At 40.8% G+C, this 16,497-nt stretch overlaps 2 protein-coding genes across 9 annotated transcripts in view; one reads left to right on the top strand and one right to left on the bottom strand.

Annotated features, from left to right (window-relative positions):
• Nucleotides 1-16,497, bottom strand: part of LOC132395483 (uncharacterized) — a 221,060-nt gene that overhangs the window by 156,971 nt on the left and 47,592 nt on the right. The window lies entirely within an intron of this gene.
• Nucleotides 1-16,497, top strand: part of LOC132395481 (alpha-2,8-sialyltransferase 8F-like) — a 98,954-nt gene that overhangs the window by 58,376 nt on the left and 24,081 nt on the right. For all 8 annotated transcript variants that reach the window (XM_059972165.1, XM_059972171.1, XM_059972170.1 and 5 more), the window contains 2 exons: nucleotides 1,337-1,423; nucleotides 5,003-5,147. In XM_059972165.1, coding sequence (XP_059828148.1) covers nucleotides 1,337-1,423; nucleotides 5,003-5,147 — 232 coding nt within the window. The remainder of the gene's footprint in view (nucleotides 1-1,336; nucleotides 1,424-5,002; nucleotides 5,148-16,497) is intronic.

The raw sequence follows: 16,497 nt of genomic DNA, 5'->3' as shown, positions 1-16,497 counted from the left end.
CTCCCTGGAAAGAAGAAGATTGAGAGGAGATTTGTTAGAGGTATGCAAAATTATAGACAGAGTAACTTCCACCAGGCTTTATCGACTGGGGTTGGATGAGACTACAGCTAGTGGTCATGTGTTAAGGGTGAAAGGTGAAATGTTCAAGGAGAACATGAGGGAAAACTTCTTCACTCAGACGGTGGTGAGAATGTGGTATCAACTGCCAGTGCAAGTGGTACATTTCAACATTCACGAGAAATGTTAATAGGAACATGGATGAGAGGGCTACGGAAGGCTATTTCCCAGCTGCAGCTCAATGGAATTGATGGGCCAAAGGCTTATTTCTGTAGTGTGGAGTTTTATGACACTATGACTCTATAACAATCATGCAAGGTGGTGTTTTCTAGAATTGGTTCATGTTGTGTGAGTTATAAGTTGTAATGCAGCAAATATTGAAGTTCTTCTGTCTTCTAAAATCCAGTTGCTTACTGACATGAGGCAGCTCACTTACAATAAAACCAGACTGTAAAAATGAGCGAGGGCTGCAGACCGAGATATGTTGCTGGAGATCAGAGGAGGATGGCCAGCAGAAAGGAAAATGTGTCCGTGTGTAACATGTACACATGCAGAAATCATCTTAAATAACACTTTAAAAATATATTCTATAGAAATATATGCATTATAACAAAAGGAATGCAAAAACATTGAAGATAAAGATCACATCGCTGCTAAAAATACATTTTTGAATATGAACTGCCTGAATTCTTCTTAAATAACAACTAAACACAGATAACTCTAATATATTGCAAATGATCTGCCAGTAAACGTACATGGGTTTTTGAGAAGGATGCAATTCAATTAATAGGACCTCTCAGCACACATCCTTGGAGTCCACTAGATCGTAGCACTTGATCACGGACAGCTGTTTCAACTGGAAATCTGGCAGGATTAAATGGTAGTGCAATTCTGAGGGCTATGTGGCCTACTCTTGCTAATATTTTCCGATGTTTCATGTGTTTTGAGCAGATGATAAGGTGTGTTTGACTGAGTTTAATGATCTTTTTGGTTTATATGATAGTAACATCAAGATGCAATCAAAGCAACACTTTGTAGAGCTGCTAGGGCTGAGTCAGAACAGATACCAATGAAACTCCTCCAACACTTCTGGGCAAAGGAGCATTCATCAGGAGGTAAATGGCAAGCCTGTCCATATCACAGACTACATGGCAGCTTGCATTCATGGAAAATGCATGTTAAAATCCATCCTTTGGAATATACCTTGTAGATTGAATTTTAAATAATGCATGGGTTTTCCTTCATATTTACCTCTTCATTCTTTGATTTATGATCTTAGGTTAACTGAGGATGATTTTATCAAACTGTTCAAGAAAGTTCAGAATTGTGGATGGATGAAAAATTCTACGGAGCACAGAAAGATCCGGTAATTTTCCAGTGTTAAAGATCGGCATTTTTTTAAAGAACTATAGTAATGTTGATACTTAGAGTTTGATCAAGAAAAAACTATTGTAAAGGAATAGTAGCAATATGCTTCAAAACCATTATGCCAGGAGGCCAGTTCCCTTGAGTTTGAGGTTTCCATTAGCTGTGCTCTTTGACCAGGTTTTTCACTGGAGGGGTTATCCATAAAATTGCTGATCTTTTCATTTCTAAACATCAAGGTGTGAAGTGGAAGGTGCCTTTAAGCAGTTTCTCTTTTTAGTTTGTAGTCTGCAGCTAGTAGAGTTCCCCAGAAAATAGTTCTTGGCCCTCAGTTATTTATGATTTGGATGACGAGGCAAAACATGAGGTCTCCTGGTTGCTGATGATACAAAAATAAGATAGAAAGACTTGGTGTAATCAGCTTGCTGTGACCCTATAATGGACTACAGAGAGAGAGGACAAAAACTTGGCAAATAAAATTCATTGTGGGGAATTGTGAAGTTACGTACTTCAGAAGGATAAACGAAAAGGGAGATTATGATCTGAATGGAAAGTAACGGCAAATGAGGAGTTCGGTTTTACAAAGTTGACTAGGCTGGGAGTGACTGTGCCGTGTCCAAATTTAGCCCCAGTCCAATGTAAAATGGTTCATCCCATTTTATTCCTGCTTTTTCCACATAGCATTTTTGGTACAACTAAATAGCTTACTTATATGATGCAGTAGGTGGCCATTGGGCCCATTGGGTCTGGGCTAGCTCCTTGCGCAAAGCAAATCATTGGTTACATTTCCTGTCACCTTATAACTGTAGAATTGTAACTTACTACCTTTCACATGTACAGTGACTCTTCTGATACTCTTTCCCATCTACTTGTGTGAAAGAGAAATGCATAGAAGTCTGTTAACATTGCAGAATGCATGTGGGATTTGGGAAAAAAGATGGAACAAGGGCAGAATCAAATCTGTGACCCTAGCACTGTGAGGCCGCAGCACTAACTACTGCCCTGCCATGCCTAGAGAAAGCTATGGCTCAGTCTGCAGGAACTCTTTGGCCAGATTGGGAAAGGATGACAGTATTCCTCACATCAAATGGGTTTCAGTAGGATTTTAATGACAGCCCAATAGCTCTGTGGCTGTCATTATTAATGCCTAATTTTGCTCTTTAAATTCTGGATTATTTAACTGCTTTTGTGTATATTCAATAGCTACTGCAAGTTTTTAATAGGGCTTCATTTGTATAAGATTATCAACCTAAACTCTGCACCACCAAATTATCCATGGAATCCAGGAAGTTTACACAGGAATCACCCTGGGAACAGTGAAGAGATAAATCAGGCTTTGGGTTGCAAAATTTATTTACTCCTGATTCATGAGTAGTATCATTTACATCGGTTGACAACACCAACGTTTATAATGCCTATTAAATAATCTGTGAAATCTGATCGTTGTTGTAATGTGAGAAAAATACCAGCTTTTGTGTAGAGCAATATGATATTAACTAAGAAAATCAGATGTGACAAGAGATTAGGAAGGTATTTTGTATGTAAGCCTTCTTGGTGAAAAATTTTGAGTACCAATAGAAGCAGTTACCCTAATACTGATTAACACTTCCTGAGTACAAAAGGCTTTGACAGGTGGAATTTGTTAGGTGTGTTCAAGAATTTCTGACACAATATGCAAGCAGGCCAATGAGAGGAGAGCCTATACTGAATCTGTACTAGTCAGTGAACCTGGGCAGTGACAGATCTCTTGGTGGGTGAGCATTTTGAAGACAGTGACCACAACTCCCAGACCTTTAACACAGCCTTGGACAAGGATAGGAAGGAGTTTAGTGATGGATATTGGAAAGCTAGAAGGGCACATGAGTAGCTCTTGACAAGTAGGATGAAAGAAAACCCCAAGGTGTTCTCCACATTTTTGAAGAACAGGCGGATGACTAAAATGAGGGTAAGACTGATCAGGTATAGAAGAGGAAACATGCCGCTAGAGTCCGAGGGGTTGGGGTGGGGCGTTCTTATAAAATACTTCACTGTTCACCACGAGAGGGACCTTGATGTTTGTGAGGAACAGTGTAAAACAGTCTGATATGTCTGAACAAGTTGACATTAAGAAAGAGGATGTGCTGGAACTTTTGAGAAACATTCCTATAATGAACTGCCCAGGGCTAGATGAGATGCACCCCAAGTTCCTACAAAAAGCAAGGGAACTTTTGACAATTATCTTTGCATCCTTACTGGCAACAAGAGTAGTTTCAGATGATTGGAGGGTGGCAAATCTTTATTCAAGGAAGTGGGTAGGGATAACCCTAGGAATTAGAAACCAGTAAGTCTTACATCAGTAGTGGGCCAATTATGAAGAATATTCTTGAAGACAGGATTTATGAGTATTCAGAGAAGCATGGTCTGATTTGGGAGAGTCAGCATGACTTTGTGAGAGGCAGGTTATATCTCATAACCCTGAATGAATTCTTTGAGGGTGTAACAAAATGCATTGATGAAGGCAGAACAGTGGATGCAATGTATTTGACAAGGTTCCTGGTAAGCTCTTACAGAAAATCAGGAGGCATTGGTTGTGTGGATTCAGATTTGGCTTTCCTATAGAAGCAGAGGACGATTGTACATGGAGCATATTCTGTCTGGACATGGATGACCAGTGGTGTTCCATAGGGATCTATCAAAGCCCTCTGCTCTTTGATTCTTACAACATAATTGACTTGAATGAGGATGTGGCAGGGTGGTTTAGCAAGTTTGCAGATGACACGAAGGTTGGTAATGTTGTACACAGAGTACAATATCGTTGAAGGTTAAAACAGGACAATTGATAGGATACCGAAGTGGAAGATAGAGTTTAATGTGAAAAATGTGAAGTGATTCATTTTGGGTGGTCAAATTTGAAGGCAGAACACACAAAATGCTAAAGGAACTCAACAGGTCAGGCAGCATCTATGGAGAAGAATAAACAGTTGACCTTTTGGGCCAAGTCTCTTCATCGGGACTTGAAAGGAAGGGGGAAGAACTAGAATAAGAAGGTGAGGGTATGGGAAAGAGTACAAGCTGGCAGATGATAGGTGAGGCTCGATGTGGTGAGAAGTAGATGGGTAGTGGGGGGGGGAGGAAGAGTGAGAAGGTGGAAGGTGATAGGTGGAAAAGTTAAAGGGTTGAAGAAGATATTGGATGAGAGAGGAGAGGGTACCATTGGAGAATGGGAAGGAGGAGGGGCACCAGAGGGAGGGGAGAAGAAGAGAAGTGTAAGAGGGGAGCTAGAATGGAGGATGGAAAAAGAGAGAAGGAGAGAAATTACCGGGAGAAATTGATGTTCATGTGATCGGTTTGGAGGCTACCCAGACAGAATATGAAGACACCTGATTTGTTTAGTATACTTTTGGATGAAGGATGATTATGCTGTTCAAGACTTTAGGTATTATCTAAGGCTACTCTTCTTCAATAGTGTCACTTGGTTCTGAAAATCGCTGTCTTGATTCCTTATTAAAAAAGGTACCTACATCCTCCTGAATGAGCTTTGATAAGTCAGCTAAATATATGATACTCAACAGTCAATGTCACAAAATGTTTTGCCTTCCAGATCACAGTTACAGAAATGCTGTAATGCATCAAAAAATTTTGTTATTACACAACTCAACACTCCACTGGGTACAAACGTCAGTTATGCAGTGGGATCCAAAAACAAAATTACAATTACTAAAGACATCTTTGACCTGATTCCGAAGGTAAGTTTTGGTTTGCTCAGCAGTGCATGGAGGCTGTGGATAAGTTAAATTTGAGGAGTAGGAAAAAAAAAACCTAATGTTGCACAACATTAATCAATTAAAATCTTTTTATTCTTTCATTTCTGATTATTAGTGTCACATTTGGATACTGTTGCAATTTGAGTTGTTACTTCTGTTGGGATCCATGTCAGTGTCTCATAATTCCCAGCTTGATATACGCAGTTTTTCCAAGAATACCCAGATAAATTGGAACTCCCAAGTCTACAGAATGACTTTGTTCTGACAATCTCCGAAACAATTGGGTTTATACGTAATATATAATACATCCTCTCAGAGTTTGGCTTGGGAAAATGCATTACCTCAATCTTGTTTGGATTTGTTGAGGAGAACAAGGTAGGGTCCAATATGGAAATGCTTCAGCTAGAATAGGATCTACTACTGATCAGTATCTCTAGTAAAGCAAGGAACCAGAACAATGAAACACTCACTTGCAGCATCATAGGTATGTTAAAACAACACACAAAACATAAATTAGAGATAAGTTATGCAAGATGGTGAAAAGAAATGGAAAAGACTATGCAAAAGAAGACAAGTGTTTCTTTTCTTAACTTAACTCTTAAATAACTAATCAAATTAAGTTTAAATATCATTAAAAAACCATACATAGATACATCTGAGTGAGACAGCATTCCTCTAGCACCAAGGTGCAAAACATTCTAAATAACAAGCAAACTTAAAAATAGCGAGTAACTTAATTCAAAATAGTGAGCAAATAAGCACTTTCACTCAAAAAAATCATAACCATAGAACCATAGAATATTACAGCACAGAAACAGGCCTTTTGGCCCTTCTTGGCTGTGCTGAACCATTTTTCTGCCTAGTCCCACTAACCTGTACCTGGCCCATATCTCTCCATACACCTCTCATCCATGTAGCATTCCGTGTTTTTCGTAAATGTTAAATGTGAGCCCACATTTACCACTTCATCTGGCAGCTCATTCCACACTCCCACCAGTCTCGGTGTGAAGAAGCCCCACCCCCAATGTTCCCTTTAAACTTTTACCCCTTCACCCTTAACTCATGTCCTCTGGTTTTTTTCTCCCCTACCCTCAGTGGAAAAAGCCTTCTTGCATTCACTCTATCTATACCCATCATAATTTTATATACCTCTATCAAGTCTCCCCTCATTCGTCTATGCTCCAGGGAACAAAGTCCTAACCTATTCAATCTTTCTCTGTAACTCAGTTTCTCAAGTCCTGGCAGCATCCTTATAAACCTTCTCTGCACTCTTTCAACCTTATTAATATCCTTCCTGTAATTTGGTGACCAAAAGTGCACACAATACTCCAAATTTGGCTTCACCAATGCCTTACACAACCTCACCATAACATTCCAACTCTTATACTCAATACTTTGATTTATAAAGGACAATGTATCAAAAGCTCTCCTAACTACCCTATCTACCTGTGAAGCCACTTTTAGGGAATTTTGTATCTTTATTCCCAGATTCCTCTGTTCTACTGCACTCCTCAGTGTCCTACCATTTACCTCGTATTTTCTACCTTGGTTTTTCCTTCCAAAGTGCAATACTTCAGACCATCTGTATTAAGCTCCATCTGCCATTTTTTAGCCCATTTTTCCAGCTGGTCCAAATCCCTTTGCAAGCTTTGAAAATGTTCCTCACTGTCCACTACACCTCCAATCTTTGTATCATTAGCAAATTTGCTGATCCAATTTACCACATTATCATTCAGATCATTGATATAGATGACAAGTAACAATGGACCCAGCACTGATCCCTGTGGCACACCGCTAGTCACAGGCCTCCACTCAGAGAAGCAATCCTCCACTACCACTCTCTGACTTCTCCCGTTGAGCCAATGTCTAATCCAATTTACTACCTCACCATGTATACCTACCTTCCTAACTAACTTCCCATGTGGGACCTTGTCAAAGGCCTTACTGAGGTCCCTGTAGACAACATCCACTTCCTTTCCTTCATCCACTTTCCTGGTAACCTCCTTGAAAAACTCTAATAGATTTGTTAAACATGACCTATCATGCACAAAGCCGTGTTGACTCTCCCTAATAAGTCCTTGCCTATCTAAATACTTGTCGATCCTATCTCTTAGTATTCCTTCCAATAATTTACCTACTACCGACATCAAACTTATTTTAAATATATCTGCCAGGGTGATGCACCATCAATAACTCACACTGAGACGTAAGGCGAGATATCGGCTTTTATTGACTGGAAGAAGGAACCAGGAGTGAGTGTCTATCATACAATGTCTTGGAGACTGAGGCCGAGCGTCAGGCCGCAGATCTCCTTTATACAGGGGCCTGTGGGAGGAGCCACAGGAGCAGTCAGTAGGGGCGTGTCCCGACAGGCACATAGTTCACCACACAGGGCCCCTGCAATTTCAACACTAGTCTCTTTCAAGGTCCGAGGGAATACCCTGTCAGGACCTGGGGATTTATCTACTCTGGTTTGCCTCAATATAGCAAGCACCTCCTCCTCTTCAATATGCATAGGCTCCATGACCTCACTACTTGTTTGCCTTATTTCCATTGACTCCATGCCAGTTTCCTTAGTAAATACAGTCGCGAAAAACACATTTAAGATCTCCCCAATTTCTTTTGATTCCATACATAGCCGACCACCCTGATCTTCAAGAGGACCAATTTTATCCCTTACTATCCTTTTGCACTTAATATACCTGTAGAAGCTCTTTTGATTATCCTTCACCTTGACTGCCAAAACTACCTCATGTCTTCTTTTAGCCCTCCTGATTTCTTTTTTAAGTTTTTTTGCAGCACCTTATTTGCTCCATGTCATACATCTCTCTCTTCTTTATCAGTTCCAATATCCCTTTTAAACAAGGTTCCTTGTTCTTATTAACTTTACCTTTAATCCTGACAGGAACATACAAACTCTGCAATCTCAAAATTTCTCCTTTGAAGGCCTCCCACTTACCAATCACATCCTTGCCAGAGAACAGCCTGTCCCAATCCACGCTTTTTAGATCCTTTCTCATTTCTTCAAATTTGGCCTTTTTCCAGTTTAGAACCTCAACCCAAGGACCAGATCTATCCTTATCTATGATCAAGTTGAAACTAATGGTGTTATGATCACTGGAACCAAATTGTTCCCGTAGACACACTTACATCATCTGACCTAACTCATTTCCTAGTAGGATATCTAATATTGCATCCTCTCTAGTCGGTACCTCTATATATTGATTGAGAAAACTTTCCTGAACACATTTTACAAACCCTAACCCATCTAGACCTTTAACAGTATGGACGTCCCAATCAATATGTGGAAAATTAAAATCCCCTACTATCACAACTTTATGTTTCCTGCAGTTGTCCTCCAATTCTCGCTGACTATTGGGTGGTCTATAATACAACCCCATTAATGTGGTCATACATTTCCTGTTTCTCAGCTCCACCCATATGGCCTCAGTAGACAAGCCCTCTAATCTGTCCTGCTGAAGCACTGCTGTAAGATTTTCCCTGACTAGCAATGCCACACCACCACCCTTCAGCCCTCTGCCCCTATCACGTCTGAAACATCGTAACCCTGGAACATTAAGCTGCCAGTTCTACTCCTCCTGTAGCCAAGTTTCACTAAAGGCTACGATGTCATAATTCCACATGTTAATCTATGCCCTCAGCTCGCCAGCCTTCCCTACAGTACTCCTCACATTGAAATAGACACACCTGAAAGAATTATTACCACCACACACAACCCTTCTATTTGTGACTTTGCATAAACCTTTAACATCATTTATTTTCACCTCTGCTCCACTATCTGCTCTGGCCTGTTTATTTCTTCCACCAAAGTGCATGACCATACACCCTCCAACATTGTACTTCATTTTCCACTTCTTTCCCCATTCCCCTAAACTATCTAAGTCTCTCTGCAGTCTCTGTTTCCTCAACACTACCCGCTCCTCCATATATTTTTGTATCATCGGCAAATTTAGCCATAAATCCATTAATCCCATAGTCCAAATCATTGACATACTTTGTAAAAAGCAATGGTCCCAACACCAACCCTTGTGGAACTCCACTGGTAACCGGCAGACAACCAGAGTAGTATCCCTTTATTCCTACTCTCTGTTTTCTGCCAATCAGCTAATGCTCCACCCATGCTAGTAACTTCCCTAAAATTCTATGGGCTCTTATCCTTATCTTGCTAAGCAGCTTCATGTGCGGCACTTTGTCAAAGCCCTTCTGAAAATCTAAGTACACCACATCTACTGCATCTCCTTTGTCTACCTTGCTTATAATTTCCTCAAAAAGTTGCAGTAGGGTAGTTAGGCAGGATTTCCCTTTCAGGAAACTATGCTGGTTTTGGCCTATTTTGTCATGTGCCTCCAGGTACTCCATAATCTCATCCCTAACAATTGATTCCAACAATTTCCCAACCACTGATGTCAGGCTAACAGGTCTATAGTTTCCTTTCTGCTGCCTCCCACCATTCTTAAATAGCGGAGTATCTTCTGCAATTTTTCAATCAACCGGTAAAATGCCAGAATCTATTGATTCCGGACAGATCATTGTTAGTGCTTCTGCAATCTCTCCAGCCACTACCCTCCGAACCTGAGGGCGCAGTCCTTCAGGTCCAAGAGACTTATTCATCCTTAGACTATTAAGCTGAGAACACCTTCTCGGTCAAAACTTTCACTGCACATTCTTCATTTCCCTGACACTCTTGAATGTCCGGTATACTGCAGATGTCTTCCACTGTGAAGACTGATGCAAAATACACATTCAGTTCCTCTGCCATCTCTGCGTCACTCATTACAATATCTCCAGCGTCCTTTTCTGTTGGTGGTATATCTACCCTCAGCTCTCTTTTACACTCTACATGCTTAAAAAAGCTTTTAGTATCTCCTTTGATATTAGTCCCCAGCTTCCTTTCATAATTCATCTTTTCTTTCCTAATAAACTTCTTAGTTTCCATTTAAAATTTTTTAATAGCTTCCCAGTCCTCTATTTCCCACTAGCATTGGCTTCCCTTTCCCTCCACTCTTTTGCTTTACTTTAGGAGGATTACAAGAGGAGAGCTTGCATCCTCTGCCACCAACTTCATAGTTCACTTACCCCACACTGCTCATTCTTACCTCATACCCAAGATCCACAAATCTGACCCGTCAGGTCAGCTCGTTGTTTCTGCTTGCTTCTGCCCCACTGAACTCATGTCTGAATATCTCAACTCTGTCATATTGTCCTTGGTTCAGTCCCTTCCCACCTACACCTATGACACTTCACATACTCTTGATCCATTTAAGCACCTTCAGTTCCCTGCCCCTGATCACCTAATTTCCAGTTCTTATACACCTCTATCCCCCATCAGTCTAAGATAAACATGCACCTGCCACTTTTTGTCAACATGTCAATCTTCAGGTCATACTACGCAAGGACTTGTGTTAATATTATTTTGTGATTGTACAGTATGTGCTGGTTCATGAACTATATGTGCTGTGCTTAAATATATACTGTATCTGTGTATGGCTGAATGATAATAACTTTGAACTTGAAGTTGAACTGGAAGGTATAGCCAATGGCACCTGCATCAGTTCTAGCTATGTCTGCTCTTTTGTTGGTGCGTGGAACAGTCCATATTCCAAGCCTTTCCTTACAATGCTTCCCAACTCTTTCTACACTATATTAATGACTTGTCAAAAGCACAAGTTCCTGAGTGGCATGTCTGAAGATGTTCAGTTTGTCATCAACTTTGCATCTAACTTGTTTGCATCAAAGACCAACACTGTTGAAGGATGCTGCTGGGGGCCATCCCACAAATGTTACCACACTTCCTGTACCAACATTGCATGTTCCCTTTAATAATATCTTTTATTATATCTACCTGATATGTTTTATAAACCTACTGACTCTCAATGCTATCTTGACTATACCTCTTCCCCAACCTGTCACTTGTAGAAATATCGTTCTCTTTTCTTAATTCCTCCGTCTCCATGGTATCAATTCCCAGCATAAGGCTTTCCTTTACAGAACATCAGAGTTGTCTTCCTTCTTCAAAGAGTGGGGCTTCCCTTCCACTACCACTGTTGTTGCCCTCACACACATCTCCTCCATTTCACATTCATCTGCCCTCATCTTAACTGGGAGAGATTAACCTTTGTCCTTACCTACCACTCCACAAGTCTCTGCAACCAGCACATTATTCTCCATAACTTCCACTATTTTCAACAGGATCTTGCACTGAACACTTTTTTCTTTCTTCACCCCCTCCCTCCCACTTTCTGCTTTCCATAGGGATTGTTCTCTCCATGACTTCCTTGTCCATTCCTCCCTCCCCACTGATTCCTGCAAGCAGGACAAATACTACACTTACCCCTTCACCTCTTCTCTCAACATTATTCAGGACCCCAAACAGTTCTTCCAGATGAGGCAACACTTCACTGACGAGTCTGTTGGGGTCATCTACTATATCTGATGCTGCTGGTGTGGTGTCCTCTACATTGGTGAGACCCGACATTGATTGTGGGACAGCTTTGTTGAGCATCCTTGCTCCATCTGCCTCAATGAGCAGAATAGGTGGCCACCCAGTTTTATTCTGCTTCCCACTCCCATTCTGACATGTTGGTCCACGGCCTCCATTTGTGCCATGATGAAGCATGTTTAGGGAGCAACATCTCGTATTCTATTTGGGTAGCCTCCAACCCGACAGCATAAACACTGATTTCTCGACTTTGCGATATCTTCTCCCCTCCCCTTCTCCCTTTTTCATTCCCCATTCTGACTCTTCCCCTCTCTTCTCCTCACTTCTAGTGCACTTCCTCCTTATCTTTCTCTCATTGTCCACTCTTCACTCCTATCAGATCTCTGCTTCTTCAACTTTTACATTTTGCACCTTCTCACTTCATTCCTCCTCCACCCACCCAACTTCTGCCTCAGCTGGCTTCAGCTATCACCTCCAGCCTGTACTCCTTCCCCTCACCCCATCCACATATTCTGTCTTCTCTCCCCTGCTTTCCAGTCATAATGAAGGATCTCAGCCCAAAACATGGACTGCTTCTTCCTCTCCATTGGAATAAAGGACATGCTGAGTGTCCAGGATTTTGTGTGCATTACATGAGATATGGACAGGATGCAGAGCTGCACTGAGTTGTGGCAGGTGGAGTTCAATCCACAAAACTGAGAAGCGATTCTCTTTGGAAGGTTGATATTGAACAACAAATATAAGGGTAAGAGCAGGATTCTTAATACAGGGATACAGGGATACAGGGACCTTGGGGTCCAAGTCCATAGATCACTGAGAGTTGTTCTGTGAGTTAATAGGGTACCTAAGAAAGAGTACGGTGTGTTGGTCTTCTTTAGCAGATGTCTTAGTTCAAGTGCTACGAAGTAATGATGCAGCTCTACAAAACTCTGGCTCAGCCACACTTCGAGTATTGTGTTCAGTTCTGCTCACCTAATTACATGAAGGATATGAAAGCTTTTGAGAGAGTGCAAAGGTGATTTACCTGGATTGGAGAAAGTATGAGGAAAAGTTGAGCAAGTTGGGGCTTTTCTCTTTGGAATGGAGAAGATAAGAGGCAACTTGATGGAGGTGTGTAAGATGTTAATAAATAGAGTAGACATTCAGCACCTTTGCCCCAGGACAGCAATGGCAACATACATTTTAGGCAATTGGAAGAAAGCATAGAAGAAATGTTATTTATTGCACAAGGAGTGGTAAATGCAACTCTGATGTTCTGTAAAGGAAACTGAAGGATATACAATAAATTTTGGGGGGAACTGAGGGGGATTGCTTACACCCAGAGAACAGTGAGTACCCAAAATACAATGCCAGAGAGAGTGGTGGAAGCAGAGTTTTTGACAGCACTTGAGATGACATGTAACCATTTGAATTGATATGTAATTATTTGAATTGCCTAGGCATTGAACGATACTCACCAAATCTTAGAAGGTTTGGTTAATGCTGATAGGTGCTTACTGTTTGGCATCAATCAGATGGGCTGCCTGGCACCATGCCCTATGGTATGTTTCTGTGAACCCTGATATTACCAAGTTGTGGTTTTGAAAATGTTTCTTATACATGCAAATATTTTGAACTGCACACAAAATCTGTGAGGTAAAGAACTGAATTGTTCATCCTGTTGTTATGTACACGCAACGGTTTAAAAGAACTGGCAGCAACACAATACACCTGGATTCTGGTTTTGATGTTAAAAACCATTATTTTTTAGTAACTACTTAATATAGTAACTTAAACCAGGTAAATCAAAATTTAGCATGCTATGCATATATATGTGTGTAAATATAATTCCCAAACTAATTGAAGCTCAAGTGGCAAGATTTAAAGTCTTACGATGGTAATGTAAGAAAGTTCAGTTCAATGCATGGAGTTGGTGGGGCAAGAGAGAGGTATCTGTAAGCCAAGGTGAAATCCACAATAGGAGGAGAATGAATAAACAGGTGTCATTGGTCTTCTGTTGTCGGACTCTGAATCCACTTTCCAGTTAACCAAACATAGCTTATCACAAAGGGTACCATCTTCAAGGGAAAACTACCACCCAGGCAAGGGTAAGCATACCCATAGCCTCTACAGGGTCAGCCCTTCTACACAACGTGATAGCCACTGATCGATTTCCCTGATTGATCCTCAACCCACCCTTGTGGGCACTCGAAAGTTTCACCCAGTGACTTTTCTGTCCCTGGCCTCCTTTTCGTTGACCAGTCACCTTAACCTGTGTTCACTCTGTGTCTCTGCGAGAGAGTCATCTGATCTTGATTAAATTAAACATGCAATGAAGCATCAGTAAACATCAATTGTCCATCATATAACTCCACCTCTCTTTCATCATAGCAACCCAGAAGCAGGGAGCAGTACTGTAACCAGTTTCTCCCTCTTTCTTTTAAGGGCACAGACCATGTCTGTCACAGTGTTATCAATTTTTTGGTACAAAGTAAACATTATCAAACTCATTTTGTGGCCTTCCCACAACAAATATACATATTAATGCTTATTAAGATAATCAGTGGGATTTTTAAGTTCAATAGTTCCTAAATGCATATTCTCAGCAGGCCAAGTGGCATCTGTTGAAATAGCAATATCCTACATATTTCCAACTGCTTAGAACTGAGAAAGTGAGAAAACAAGGAAGATTGGAAAGGACAATGGGAATATATGAAGAGAATTCCAGATTTGCTACAGTGATTAGCAGTGAAGAAAGCCATTAATAGTTTAATGACAACAGTAGAAAGAATGCAAGCAAAGTAACATGGCACCTATGAATTTAGATCTGTCATGTGTACACAAGCATATAAAATACTTTAGCTTTTTTCTACTCTAATGCCCTCATCAATCAGTCAACTGACTGTCCTGACAAAGGGTCTTGGCCCAAAACGTCGATAGTATTTCTCCCTATAGATGCTGCCTGGGCTGCTGTGTTCCACCAGCATTTTGTGTGTGTTGAGTCAACTGAATGACTTTGTTTACAGTTTATCCCTTTCGCTTTAACTTGTCCTCTTTATCCCTTGCCCACCATCACTACAACATAAAACTAAGAATGTTTATTCTTATAGATCTGACAAACCAGTTTGTAACTTGAAATATCACCTGTTTCTCCTTCCTCCAAAGCTGTCTCACTCTCCAATGATACCAACATTTTGTTGTCCTATCTGTATTCAGATGCTCTTCCCACTTATACCATTTAAATTATTTTCAATTACCTTTTGAAAACACTAATCAATTGTGTTTATTCTTAAAGAAAATGAGTTCCAGATTGCAACTAATCTCAGTATAATTTTCTTTGAAATCTCTTCCTCCATGTTTCTATAGACCTTTATAAATCTGTTCTCTGTCCTCACATGAATAGCAAATGGAAATATGTTCCCCTTCCTAATAGTCCATTCTATTCTACCTGCACCCATCTTGTACGCCCTTAAGAAATCTCCTCTCCCTCATTATTGATTTGACTTCTATGATCCAGTCTTTTAACTGACATCCCTCAATTTTGTTATCATTCTTATAATTCCCTTCTGTGCTCCTTTTCTTCCTAAAACCGTACAGTCAGAAGGTACAGAAACAGGCCCCTCAGCCCTCTATGTCTGTGCCAGCCCTTGGTTCAATGCTCTCCATATCTTGGTGATTCATGGAATATAGGATAGTACAGTACATAGCGAGGTCCTTCAGCCCATGTTGTCACTGCTGGCTGTGATGACAAGTTAAATTGCATACTTGCCTTCTCATTGTCAATATGCCATTCAGATGTTGTGAGAGTATTTTCCTCCACCTCCCTCCAAGCAGTGCATTTCAGATTCCAACTGCACTCCTGCACTCCAGGTATGAAAATTCCAATTAATTCAGGTTTGTTATCATCAACATGTGTCATGAAATTTGTTAACATAGCAGGAGCAGCAGTTCAATGCAATACATAATATAGAAGAAAATAATAATAATTAAATCAATTACAGTAAATGTATATTGAATAGATTAGAAACTGTGCAAAGTACAGAAATAATATGTATTTAAAAAGTGAGGTAGTGTCCAAGGGTTCAATGTCCATTTAGGAATTGGATGGCAGAGGGGAAGAAATTGTTCCTGAGTCACTGAGTGTGTGTCTTCAGGCTTCTGTACCTCCTACCTGATGGTAACAGTGAGAAAAGGGCATGCCTTGGGTGCTGGACATCCTTAATAATGGATGCTGCTATTCTGAGGCACTGCTCCTTGAAGATGTCCTGGGTACTTTGTAGGCTAGTACCTAAGACGGAGCTGACTAAATTTACAACCCTCTGCAGCTTCTTTCAGTCCTGTGCAGTAGCCCCCCTCCCTCCATACCAGACAGTGATACAGCCTGTCAGAACACTCTCCACAGTACATCTATAGAAGTTTTTAAGTGTATTAATATACCAAATCTCTTCAAACTCCTAATGAAGTGTAGTCGCTGTCTTGCCTTCTTTATAACTGCATTGATATGTTGGAATCAGGTTAGGTCCTCAGAGATCTTGACACTCAGGAACTTGAAACTGCTCACTCTCTCCACTTCTGATCCCCCTATGAGGATTAGTGTGTGTTCCTTCGTCTCACCCTTCCTGAAGTCCACTATCAATTCTTTCGTCTCACTGACATTGAGTGCAACGTTGTTGCTGTAGCGCCAATCCAATAGACAGCATATCTCACTCCAGCATGCCCTCTCGTCTCCATCTGATATCCTACCAACAATGGTTGTATCATCAGCAGAAATATAGATGGCATTTGAGTTACGCCTAGCCTCCAAGTCATGGGTACAGGGAGAGTAGAGCAGTGGGCTAAGCACACACCCCTGAGGTGCGCCAGTGTTATCATCAGTGAGGAGTGTATATTATC

The sequence above is a fragment of the Hypanus sabinus genome, chromosome 6 (assembly GCF_030144855.1).
Source record: "Hypanus sabinus isolate sHypSab1 chromosome 6, sHypSab1.hap1, whole genome shotgun sequence".
NCBI lineage: Eukaryota > Metazoa > Chordata > Chondrichthyes > Myliobatiformes > Dasyatidae > Hypanus > Hypanus sabinus.
Note: the sequence above shows the minus strand (reverse complement) of the source record. Positions and strands in the feature narration are given on the sequence as shown.